Raw genomic sequence first — 13,039 nt, 5'->3', positions numbered from 1 at the left:
CTACAGTAATAATTGGACCTGTTAACACATTTAACTCCTTTTGTCAGTCAGTAAACCTTTAAGATAGAAAACAAAACACAAAACATACAAAAGTGCCGTAAAAATAGAAGCCTGATATTTTTGCTTTGTTCTGGTTTTTGCGTGTGTCTCTTGTAAACCTGTATAATGTAAAATTTAATATTTATATGCAGCTGTTGTATTAAAAATATATTTTTAAAATAAAAACAAGTGTAGTTTGTGTGTGACTCATGAACACCACCTGCTGACCAAACACTTGCTGGACAGAAGCACGAAACATTCAGAGAATCTGTTCTATATTTAGTAACCATTTTGCTGATAAAACTATTTTTCTACTAGGTCTTTGGATAGCTGAAAAGAAAAGTTTTGGGGGGAAAAAAATCCTAGAAAGAAACAATTCCTAAGTGCAGTTGTTTAAGCCGTTCCACATTCACATTTTAACTCACTAAAAAGTGAATTCCCGCGTAATTAGATAATTTTTGTATATACATTTGTCACAATAGTTGTATATGTTACTCTAATATAATACAAATTTTAAAAGGATATAGAACCATTCAAGTGATGCGCAAGTGTGAATAAAAATGTGAAAAATATTGGTTTTAGTTCTATTTTAATTAAAAAATATATATATAAATGTGAAAATAAAATATGAACTAAGCATATCTAAATTATAAAACTGCATAGTTCGTTGCATTGTGTTTAAAAAATATTTTACGGTAAAATACATGTAAATGGAAAAAAAATAATGTGAAATAGGGGCATATAATAAAACTAATGATAAATTGGTATTTGTACAAGTTGATTTGTTTTACTGCGATTGGCTGGCAACCAATTTAGGGTTTACCCTGCCTCTCGCCCAGAGTCAGCTGGGATAGGCTCCAGCATGCCTGCGACCCTAGTGTGGATAAGTGGTACGGAAGATGAATGAATGAATATTTGTTTTCAAAAAATAAAAACATGTGCATATAATGTAACTATAAAATATGCCCATACAATCTAAATTATGATTTCTATAATTTCATTTTTAAATACTTTTGACATATTTTTAAATAAATGTTTTTAAACATGCAGTTTATATATTATAACGTTAGCCTAATCGCATAATTACCCAAGTCATTTTTAACTTACTCTCACAATATCAATAAGTATCAATATGCTTGCTGAAAAAATATTCTTCTGCAAAGGTTAAATCAAGGCACTGGACTTTTCTTGTTCATTGAATTTATATGTGCCCTGCGATTGGCTGGCGACCAGTTCAGGGTGTACCCCACCTCTCGCCCGAAGATTGCTGGGATAGGCTCCAGCACGCCCGCGGCCTTAGTGAGGATAAGCGGCTCAGAAAATGGATGGATTCCAAATGACTCAGGATAATCCATTTCATTTGAAAGAGAAACAGTAGTTATTAAAATATTGTGTTTTATTGGCATGGAATCATTTGTATTCACATTTGGGCCATATCAGGTCACTATTGCACCTTGCCCACATCTAAAATTGGACATATCACTTTTGTGCTCCACTTTGACAACAAACATTAAGGAATGTACACAAAGGAACAGTTCATGTTCAAGACTGAGAATAAGAGTCCACAGCAGCTTTCGTCTTCAGTAAGTTACAAACGACAAACCGGCGGAGGGCAAACTAAACGGTTCAATGGCTATAGTTCATCTGGATAATGGACACAGGGGCCAGCTTCATTGTAGAGGAAAGAAAAAGTAGAATATTGTTAGCCGAATAACATAATTGCTGAAGTCATTTTTAACTTACTGTCACATTACCAATAAAAATACCAATGCACTTGCGAAAAGTAGTTTTGTTTCTCCGTGAAGGTTGAATGGAGGCAACTGGACTTTGCTGAATTTTTTTTTTTGCTTGTTTTCCCCAAAAATGACTGTCAAAATTATAACGTATGTAAATTATATAAAATTGTATGTTTTAATACAAGTTTTCATTCTTATTTATTATTTCATCATAACAAAGGATGTTTGATACCACTTTTTTTCAGACCAAAACCAATACAAGTATTCACTCTTGAGTACTCACTGATACCAAGTACGGATCGCACTTGTAATTTTGGTACACAAAATTTCAATGAACACAGTGACATGTAATTGTGAACAAAGACCTTTCTTTCTGACGCACACGATGATTCGCTGATGTGTCAAACGGCCGCAATGTAGCCCCCAACTACCAGCAAGGAGGACTTACTCATGTCAGATTTATTTTTTGCCTTAAGTCACGGTGGCTGGTATTGGCAGGCCTCACAAGTACCCGAAACCTTGAAATAAGGCCGGTATCGTTACTCTCCCATCCCTATTAACAACCAATTATTTTATCAAATAAAGTACAACTGATCCTTTTATTTACTTGAATTTATCCATAATAAATCAATTCACCAATAATTACAATTAACCAATTATTTAATAAATTGTAAAAACAATAATGGCTAAAATAATTATGTAATTTATTTGAATGTGTGAATTTGTTGATTTTTACAAAACCTTCTCATTTTATTACCTATAATAAATCAATTAACTAGAGCTCACGCCATAGTTTGCCCACCCCTGCAATAAAGTGTCAATGAGGGAATCATTCAAGTAGGACAGGACGATGCCATCGCTTCATCCCCAATCTGTGTAATCACTATATTGAGATTTTTTATATAGTAAATGTCGATATAGTGATTAGTGAGTAAGGAATGGTGAATAATTCATTCCCTACTCCCTAATCACTATATAGGAGTTTTTATTTCGTGACCTATGTAGTCCACTATATAAAAATCGCAATATGGCAATTCTCAGGGTATGAGCACCTCTCCTTCGTCGGCCCAAAGCATGTCCAGTGTGTCGATCTGCCGCTGTTCTCGCTGGTGGATGCGTCTCAGGCGTAGAATGTACAGCAAAATGGCCAACACCACCACCAACAGGCACAGAGAGAACAGGTGGTGGTTGTACACGAAGGAAGAACGCAGCCAGCTGGGGTGGCTCTGGTGTAGCGCCTGGAGGTCCCTAAACATGACATTACACGGGAGAGCCGTGTCACAGGACCACGTACTAATGGGACGCGACAAGGTTTTGAAAATTCAACCCCCCGAAGCCAGTTTCACTGAGTAACATGAAATTTGGTAGACATGTTTAGTCTGCTATTGTGTCTCCAAGCAGCCATTTAGGCTGATTTTGTCCATTGTCAAGGATCAACTCCTCATAGAGCTTTTGTTGCTGTGTACCTGAGTGGCAGGAATCGCGTCTTGTACAAGATGGCTCCCAGCGTCCACTGCACTTCCTTGTCGTAGACCAGCTGCGCCGTCCTCAGACTGTGGTAGTCGCTGGGGAAGCGGAAGCCGGTGTGCAGAACCTGGAACATCCACGCTGACTTGAAGCACTGATACCTGAGGAATGCACACAGAACGCGTCTGATTGGCTGGTTTGAAGAAAAGAGAAACACATCTGATTGGCTGTTTGCTGCCTCGGCCACGCCCGCTCCTCCATAAGACTGACAGTCGCTCGTATGTGTAACCCTTTTCGTCCCTCATACATTTGGATCAATGAGCTGGTCCTGTTGTCTTTTGTTACTATTTGCTCTCTTTTCTCTTTATTCCGAGGTTCCCCAACCAGGTTCCAACAGGTGTTATTTTTGTTTTTATGTTTTTCTCTCGTCTCTCTGTCTTCAATTTCCCTAACAGGTGTTTTTTGTGGTTGTTGTTGTTGCTGATTTTTACTCTCATTTCTCTCTCCTCAAACTCTTCAACGAGGTTCCACCTGGTGGTGTCATATTTTATTGTTACTGTTTGCTCTTTTCTCTCCGTCTAGTCCCAGTTTCCCCAACCAGGTTCCAATTATGGCCTTCTGTTGTTGCGTTTTGCACTCTCCAACCAGGTTCCAATGTGTTGTTGTCTTTTGTTGTTACTTATTTTCACTCTCTCTCGTTTTTTTCAGGCCCAAAATTTCCAACACAGTTCCAAGACATGTTGCTGTCTTTGGTTGTTGCTTCTCCCGATCTATTCTCATATTCCCCAATCGGGTTTTTTATTACTTCTGTCTTTCCTCTTTATTTATGCGCAATGAGATTCCAGCATGTCTATTGTTTAATTTTTGCTCATTTTGTATGCCCAAAATCTCCAACCAGGTTCCAACAAATGCTGTCTTTTGTTGTTTTTACATTGTTTTCTCTTTGTTTAGCCCCAAGTTCCCCAAGTAGGTTGCAGCAGGTGTTGGTGTCATTTGTTATTACTTTTTGCTGTCGTCTTTTTTTCTGAATCCCCGAAAGGTTCCAACAGGTATTGTTGTCTTTCATAATTGCTATTTGTTGTCTTTTCCCATTTGCTTTGTTCCCGAGGTTCCTCAACCAGGTTCCAACAGATGTTTTAGTAGTTGTTGCTCTCTTTTCTCTTAAGCAAAACAGTTTTGGCACAATAAGACATCCACACCACTCGCACCACATGACTCAGCTGCCAAACAGAACGAGTTTAAAAAAAATGGAAAAGACAAAGTACTTGAGTCTGTCGATGTCGGCCTGCTGAGCGAAAAGCTTCTTGTCCAGACGCTGTTTCAGTGTCGACCATTTGGTGGCGCAAAAGCTCTGCATCAGCACGGCAAAGACGAAAAAAATAGTAAAGAACACTTTCTTTCTGTCTTATGAATAAGATGGTGTGTCATTACCGTGGCGGCCATTGAGTATTTGTCGCTGTCGTACTGTCCGCCGATGCGCAGCACGTCCTCCATGCAGTAGTAAAACTCTGAGAAGCCGTAGAACTCGCTGTTACTGAAGTTGATGGGGGCCTAAAACAGGAAGAATCATTCGTACTGGACCAAAGAAATACCATAAATCGCAATACTGATTGTTTGTCCTGCACAAAATTGATATTTCAATATAATACGGTACACCCTTTTTCCTAGCCATAACTGATACTGAACTATAACGTTAGATAACAGTATTGATATTTGGTCCTACTTATAACTGATATTGTCCCATTATGATACATAGCAATATCGATATTTTGTCTCACGCATATTTGATACAGTAGCATAATCCTACCACACATTGCTGTATCAATATTCCATCCTGCCTGTAGCGGACAGAGAATTATGGTATGCGTGGCACCTGGTAGACGCCCCCTGCCGCCGTCATGGTGCCGTTGCGGAGGCCCAGGAAGGGTTGGACGGCCTCCAGGCAGCAGGGCCCAGTCTCCCTGGCCTCTCAGGTGCAAGGTGCGGTTGTCTCGGACCACCGTGTGCGACAGGGCGAGGGGCAAGCAGGGTTCCAGGTAAGGTTTGTCCTCGCTCAGGCCCGTCTGAGTGCTGAGTAACCTGGCCCGCCGACGACATACATGGCTGTTATTGGCAGCTAACACAAAGTAGGAAGTGTTGCGGCTTAGGGCTGGGCAATTCATCCATTTAAGCTATTCATCACAAATGTATTTGCCAGATTTCTTTTGGTAGCCGGGCCTTCTGTGAGGATTTAACAGACTTCATCCACCTCTTAATACCATCACTATCACGTTGCAATTATAGAAACCATCAAGACTATACAAACACACAATATAACATCAAGCAACTGTGCATTTTCTGGGGCAGTTCACAATATCTAATAACATGAGAAAAATAAAATACATTATACTCACTAGAAATGCTAATTATTAAATGTGTTAATGTGTACAGATCGCTACATTTGCTCGTCGAAGTTGTCTGAAAACAAATTTTGCTGTCATCCGCCAATCAGAGGACGTAAACATGATAAGCGCTGGCCCTGTGGGGACAATTTTGAAACCAGATTGGTGAAAGAAACATTCCCACAGCTCATAGTTTAAGTTACATGGGCCTGTACCACTGATCCTGAAGGCCCTGGGCAGATTAGATTGACATGCCAACACATAGAAGCTAAAATCAGATTGGACCAAAAAATGTGTTTATATTCACAGGCTTTTCTCGGTTTAGTCACTGGTGGAAATAATTATTTCAAAACTTGTTTGGTATCAGAAGAAATAAAGAAAATCCCCCAGAAGTATGGGAAAAAAGCTATGCTTGTTTTGAATAATTGGAGTAAATAAATTAAAGGTCCCATATTTAGGCTATTTAGACCTCTATAGCGCAACTCTGTAACATGGACTTAGTATGGAAGTGTCAATTTCATTTTAAAAAACACCTTGGTTTTGTCATCATATGACTGTCCACAAAAAGCCCCTCTGACAGCTACTTCTGTTTTACCCAGTTTTGTATCCGCTTTGTCCGTATTTGGCTATGACTGCTCCCTTTCCTCTACTTGGTTGCCCCCGTGTAGAAGACCCACTTGTGAGCGCACACGTTTGCTATGTTGACAGCGCCGGCTCGGGAGCGGAGAGGTAGGCGGAGGTCTCCGCTAGTAACGTAGATTAGCTTGAGGAATCACCAAGCCCTAAAAAGGTGGTGTCGCATAACACCTGTTTTTGTCCAGGGTGTCATTGACGATATGGTCGTCGTAGCGCTGTCGGGCCATGTTGCCGCCAAAGCCCAGGAAGGTGGTGACGTAGACGCGGTACACGTGCTGCGTGTGCTCCACGTCGCAGCCCAGGTTGAACTCGGCCAGGACGCCCTTGGCCGCCTCCTCCTGAAGGACCAACAGCGTCGATAGCGGGGTAAGCTCATTAGCATGTCAGCATATGTTGCCTTAGTTATTGTAGTCAATTATTTAACTACATTTGTTACTCAGTTGTAGGTGGATCATAATTAGTTTCTTAGTTTATATCCTAGTTGTTGCAGCAGTTAAAAAAAATTTTGGTTGTAGTAGTTAAAGTAGTTAGTTGGTTAGAGGAGCTAGTTAAAATACTTCTTTAGTTTCAGTACTTAGCTAAAGTAGTTAGATGGTAGCAGTAGTTGGCTAGTTACCACAGTTATTAAATTGGCTATGTATTCAATCACAGTAGGTTTTTTTCGTGTCAGTAGTTAAAATAGTTAGAATGTTGCTTACAGTAATTAGTTGAAGTCATTTGCTGGCTACAGTAGTTAAATCTTTTAGTTAGTTGGTTACAGTAGTTAAAGTACTTTGTTGGATAAAGTCATTGGTTAGCTACCATTGTTAATTGGCTATTTAGTCAGTGATAGTAGCTTATAAATTTATTTTTCAGTTGTTAAAGTAGTTAGTTGGTTGCATTAGTTTAAGGAGTTAGTTACAGTCGTTTGTTAATCTAGTTATTTGTAGCATTAGTTGGTCAGTCACTGTAGTTATTTGACTATTTAGTCAGTGACAGTAGCTCGATCATTTATTTGTACATAGTTAGAAAGTTGGTTTCAGTAGTTAAATTTGTTATTTACAGTAGTTAGTGGGTTACAGGTGTTAGGAGGTAGTTTGTATGTTATTTACAGTAACTACTATATTAGCAATCAGAAGGGGAGGTGCCACTCTGACCTCTTGTGGCGAGCTGAAGGTGATGGCGCTGGGCACCTCATATGCGATCTGCAGCGAAGCTCCGCCCATGTCCATGATGCCCACGGTGCGGCGGCGGCTGATTGGCCGCTGGTGCTGCGAGCCTGTGGTCACCTCCACCGTGGCGTCCTCTAAGCCACATAAAAGGACCCGAATGTTAAGTTTTAAACCCTAAATAGGGCGTGTTACAGTGACGGCGATGTGTGCAACTTCCTCACCGTCGTCAGCATGGTCGAAGCGGCCCAACACGAAGTTGATACCGATCCACGCATAAACGCCTTTGAAAAAAAAAACACAAAAACTCGTTAGTGCCGCCCACCTATTCGCTATTTTTACAACTAAGAAAAACAAAAACTACAACTTGTGAATAGGTAACCTATCCTCTATTATTCAAACTCTGGTCGCTGTTTTTGTATTCTTTCTGAAACATCCTAAAATGCCACAAGATGGAACCAAAGCACAAACCCTTCAAAAAAACGAGGCTAAGAAAGCATAAAACTGGAAAAATAGGTGTGTTTATAAAAACGACCCCCCTCCCTGCGGCAATTTTTATTTTTTATTTTTGAAAAGCTGAATGTGTGTGTAGGGAACACAAATAAGCAAATCAACCCTTTAATCCTGTAATCCAGCAGCAAAAAAAAAAAAAAAAAAAAAAAAAGTGTTGCCTTACCTTCCTGCTTCCCAGAGATGACTTCAGCGTAAGAGCGGGAAAAAAGGAAGTCAAAGTCCAGAGGAATGTCGCTCACCAGGTCATCCAAGATGGCTGCCTGCTGGCTGCATTAAAACAAATTCAAAACACATCTGGTGCTCAGTGACAGCAAAATGGGGCCAACTAATACAAACTCTACCAAGGCCAAACAATCCTCATTTGGATGCACATTGTCTTCATCAGCGTTCAGCTTGTCAGTGAACTAGTTAAAGCCTTAGTCCATCTCCTAGTCAATTAGTCATCAAGCTGTTTATATAGTTAGTTGCAGAAGATATAGGAGGTTGTTGTTAAGTTCAGTTATAGTAGTTGGTTACAGATGTTACTTTAATAATCAGTTGCAGTAGCCAGATTAGTAAATTGGTTACTTGCAGTAACTGGTACAATATTTACTTGTCAACTAGTTACTATGTTAGTCAGCTTGCTATTTGTCAAGCTGTTTAATAAGTAATGTAGCACTAGTCACAGTAGCGCCTTATTTACCATAGTTAGGCTGTGTTACGGTATTTATACTGATTAGTTAGGGTTGTTAGTAATAGTAGTTTATTAATTCTGTAGTTACCGCAAAAGTAGTTAGTTATAGCAGTTAGTTTTTTTAGTAACTTACAGTAGTTAAAGTATTCAGTTGGTTAGGTACAGTAGCTGGTAGTCTGTTTGCGTGAGTTAACTAGTTACTACTACATTGTTAGCTTGCTAGTTATCAAGCCGTTAATAGCGTCCCTTAATAGTTAGCAGCCTTGCGTTAGTCACAGTAGTTAGTTACACTGTTGTCAGTTAGTTACAGTAGTAAAAGTAATTTTCCGGGTCTTACTGTATAACAGCAATTAGCTTAATGGTCAGTTACAATAGTTAGAGTAGTAAGTAAATTGGCTACAGTTGGTAGTCTTTTTGTTATTGTTTTTATTGAGGTTGTCGTTCAGGATTTCCTAATATAATTTGTATTCATTTTATTCTATTGTAGTACATTCTTATTTTGAAAGTTACTTTATGTAACCCATTGGTTAATAATAAATGAGTCAATTTTTCTCATACCTACTGTTGCTGATTATTGCTCTCTGTTTGAGTAATATCACTTCATTAAGCCTTTTCTAGCTTTCCATACTACAAAATAAGTAAAGTACGTATGATTATAGCCGATATCGGATCGGACCGACATCGGCCAAAATTCAAGGCTGCAACATCCGATCGGAAGTGAAAAGGTTGGATCGGGACATCCCTTGTTACAGCAGTAAATTAGCTCAAATGGTTGGAAGTAACTAAGAGTGCCCAAAACAAGATACCTGTCTGGCAGTAGCCTCATGCCGGCGGTACAGAGGATGTAAAGCGGCGTCTCCTTGTGTTTGTTCTGGGGCACGTGGGTGGCGGCGAAGTTGAGCAGAGGATGCATGTAGTCGCTGGCCCGAGTCGGAGACGTTGCCAGCGTGGAGATGCCTGGAAAGAACCAGTCGTTGGAACTTTTTCGCAGCTTCACATTACAGTTGATTAGTAATTGGCACCAAAGCAATAAAAAAGAAAAAAAAAAAGAAAAACTTGTTTGAAATCCACGAACTAGCCGAGATACGGGGATATAGTGAGGGAACATTACATTTTCACGATTTGCTCTGTAAAAGAATGAAATGAAATAAATACATCTCCTGACCCGGCTTAATCTTCTTGACGACAGGTTGCCGGTCACGGTCCCTCATCTGCCGGATGTCGAGCAGCGTGTGGGGGTTTCCGTTGTGGGGGGGCCAGTAGTACACGAACACGCGAGAGCCGCTGCTGCCGCAGTCCACCACCACGCCGTAGTTGAGGCCCGCGTCCTGCACGTCAGTGGCCTCCATGGACTCGGCGTTGGAGAGGTACCTGAAGAGCAGCCGAGGGGTCAGTCATCGAATGGACGCCGCTGGGAACCATGTGACGACAAACACCTGCACTTCTTTCTGCTAACTTATCACGAGCGCCCGTGTTTGCTGACGTCAAGAGGTAAAAACCTCAGCTGAACCAACTAACCGTTTTTTCACTTCCTTGGACAGAACAACAATAAATACAAGGCTTAATTTGGTATTTGTATTCTTTTAATGTCTTAGAATGTGAACAGAAACAGTCTTATTGTTCAGAAGCACTAGTTACAGGAGTTGGTTACAGCAGTTAGTTCTAGTGGTTGTTTAGCTAGAACGTTACAGTAGCTGGATAGGTAACTGGTTATTTGGTTACATTAGTTAGTTAACGTGCATAGTAAGTTAGAGACGTTGGTTGGTTAGTTAGTTAAGGTAATGTGTTTATGAGGTGGAGTAGCTGGTAAGTTACAGTAAATTGTTAGCAAGTTAGAGTACAGTGGTAAGCGTATGAGTTACTAAATTACAGTAGTTCATTAGTGTTTAGTTAAGTTAGCTAAATCACATACATTGCTGCACTTTGACTATCCAAAACATGTTATTTTGCCCAATGCCCAAACAAAAAAATGTGGCGGAACGGTGGGCGACTGGTTAGCACATCTGCCTCGCATTTTTGAGGACCCGGGTTCAGATCCGGCCTCGCCTGTGTGGAGTTTGCATGTTCTCCCCGTGCCTGTGTGGGTTTTCTCCGGGTACTCCGGTTTCCTCCCACATTCCAAAAACATGCATGGTCGGTTAATTGAAGACTCTAAATTGGCCGTAGGTGTGAATGTGAGTGTGAATGGTTGTGTTTATATGTGCCCTACGATTGGCTGGCGACCAGTTCAGGGTGTACCCCGCCTCTAGCCCAGCGGCTCCTGCACGCCCGCGATCCTAGTGAGGAGAAGCGCTATGGAAAATGGATGGATAGATGCACAAAAAAAAGCTTTCTAAAGCAACCTAATTCCACTTTCATCAGACATCTTGTATGCTTTCTATATTCAAACTAAAAGCGAGAAAATGTTGGTCCGATTAAATCGTGTGCTGTCTATTTCCTCCCTCCTTGTGTCCCCGAATACACAAAACCCAAAGACCAGGAGACGTTTTGGACCACGCAAGTGGTCTACAGACCAACGTGTCCACTCACTTGCTGAAGCGAGCCCCGTGTGGTCTGTGGGGGCCCCAAAGGAACCTCTGCTGAGGGCCCAGGAGCAGCAGGACCGAGGCGGCCAGCAGGAGCAGCAGCAGCAGCTTCTGCCTGGGGGCCACGCCGCAGTACCAGGACGCCGGCAGGAACCACAACGTGATCCTGGACACACAAAACACTTATGGACCTTTAAAAATAAAAGCTGTAGCTATTTCCACTCTGAAGCATGTGTGACGTCATGGTGAAAAGGTCTACACCGCGGCCATGACGGACAACACGCCTGGATCGGCGATGGAGGTACGTTACCGTGCCATATGTCCACCGCGCGGGCTTGTTGAAGCACACGGTCGTCACCTCATGGTCATTGAAGCTCCCGCGCACAACTGTGACCTGTGTTCAAAACGGTACAAAGGCGCAACAGAAGAATTTTGCATAGCAGGTCAATCATGACCCAATCATGTCTTCTATGGAACACTGTCGAGGCCACAATGGCTTCATGAGTTACAGGAGTTAGTTAAGTAGGCAGACTAGTTGGTTAGCTACACTAGTCATTTTATTATGTAAGTGATTAGCTACAGTAGTTAATTAGTCATGCCAGTTAGTTGGTGAGTTCAATTAGCGACTTAGTTAGTAACAGCAATTAGGTGGTTAGCTACCATAGTTAGTCAAAGTAGTTAGTTGGTTCATTCCAATAGTTCATTTATTATTAGTCTGCTGTCATAATTAGTTGGTTAATAAGAATAGTTGGTTGGTTAGCTACAGCAGTTAGTTTATCAGTTAGTCCTAATAGCTAGTTGTTTATTAGGCTGGTGATTAGCTACCATAGTTATTTTATTCATTACGGTAGCTAGTTTATTAGTCAATCATAGTAGTTATGTGCTTAGCTGCTATAGTTAGTTCATTAGTTAGTAAGCAGTTAGTTGGTTAGATCCAGTAGCTCGTTTATTAGTCAGTCACAGTGAAGTGGTTACCTATAGTAGTTTTATGGTAGTTAGTCCATTAGTTACAGTAGTTAATCTGTGACTTAGTTGTAGTTAGTTGGTTATGTACAGTATTAAATTTGAGTAGTCTGTTTAATAGTTTGACTGGTTACTTACAGTAGTAAATTAGTAACTTAAGAGTAGTCAGTTGGTTAATTACTGCAGTTATTCAGAGTAGTTAATTTGTTGGTATGCTTGAGTGGCTACAGTAGTTTGTTACTTAGAGTAGCTTGTTACCGTAGCTAGTTTATTTGTCAAGTTTAGAGTCATTACTTTCTTAGTTAGCTACGGTGTATTAGTCAGTTACTGGCATTAGTACAGAGGCGGCGGAACATCACACAGACACACACTTTTTAACATACGTGCCCCTATATGTGCGGCAAGAAAGTGTAATAGTTTCCATATCAGCATTGTTTATTACCGGTAAAAATACAACAACAAAAGCACTATTACAAGTGCGACTCCGTCGTGTGTTTTCTGTAAGTGTGTATGGGCCACAATGGGATCATGAGATTACTTATTCATGCTTGAACGGCTCTGTGATTATCCAACACGCTATATAATATGAATAATAACCTCTCTAGCTGGAATTACTGACCAAGTTTTTATATTTCGGCTTATGTAACAATGCACAGTAAATCGCTAAAAAGATGTCCCAGTGGTGGAGTTCAGCATTCAACAGCCAGAGCAATCCATATGGGTTGTTATGACGTCATCTAAACCTACCGTAAGAACCAGCTCCTCGGCCGTGACGACGACCCTTCTTCTCCGACAGAAAATGTGACCCAAAAAAGATTTTTTTGAATGAAACGAATAATAATCGTATGACAAGAAGGCGACACAAAGATAGGCTGTGCAAGAACGTGAACGTCCTACTTCCGGTCGGCACGACGTAATTACGTCATGCAGTACGTGGCTGAGTTCTGGAGCTGCATTC

The 13,039-nt window shown here is 40.8% G+C and overlaps 1 protein-coding gene across 1 annotated transcript; it reads right to left on the bottom strand.

The window, feature by feature from the left end:
• Positions 1-1,821: 1,821 nt before the first annotated feature.
• Positions 1,822-13,008, bottom strand: LOC133404566 (ectonucleoside triphosphate diphosphohydrolase 7-like). The gene is given in 15 exon segments (XM_061680566.1): positions 1,822-3,023; positions 3,242-3,403; positions 4,508-4,593; positions 4,674-4,793; positions 5,116-5,187; positions 5,189-5,321; positions 6,431-6,597; positions 7,396-7,544; positions 7,632-7,691; positions 8,084-8,187; positions 9,400-9,550; positions 9,759-9,964; positions 11,123-11,284; positions 11,429-11,512; positions 12,829-13,008. Coding segments are annotated over 14 exon segments (1,791 nt in total). The 5' UTR covers positions 11,437-11,512; positions 12,829-13,008; the 3' UTR covers positions 1,822-2,812.
• Positions 13,009-13,039: the final 31 nt, after the last annotated feature.

This window comes from Phycodurus eques, chromosome 6 (assembly GCF_024500275.1).
Source record: "Phycodurus eques isolate BA_2022a chromosome 6, UOR_Pequ_1.1, whole genome shotgun sequence".
NCBI classification, from domain to species: Eukaryota; Metazoa; Chordata; class Actinopteri; order Syngnathiformes; family Syngnathidae; genus Phycodurus; species Phycodurus eques.
Note: the sequence above shows the minus strand (reverse complement) of the source record. Positions and strands in the feature narration are given on the sequence as shown.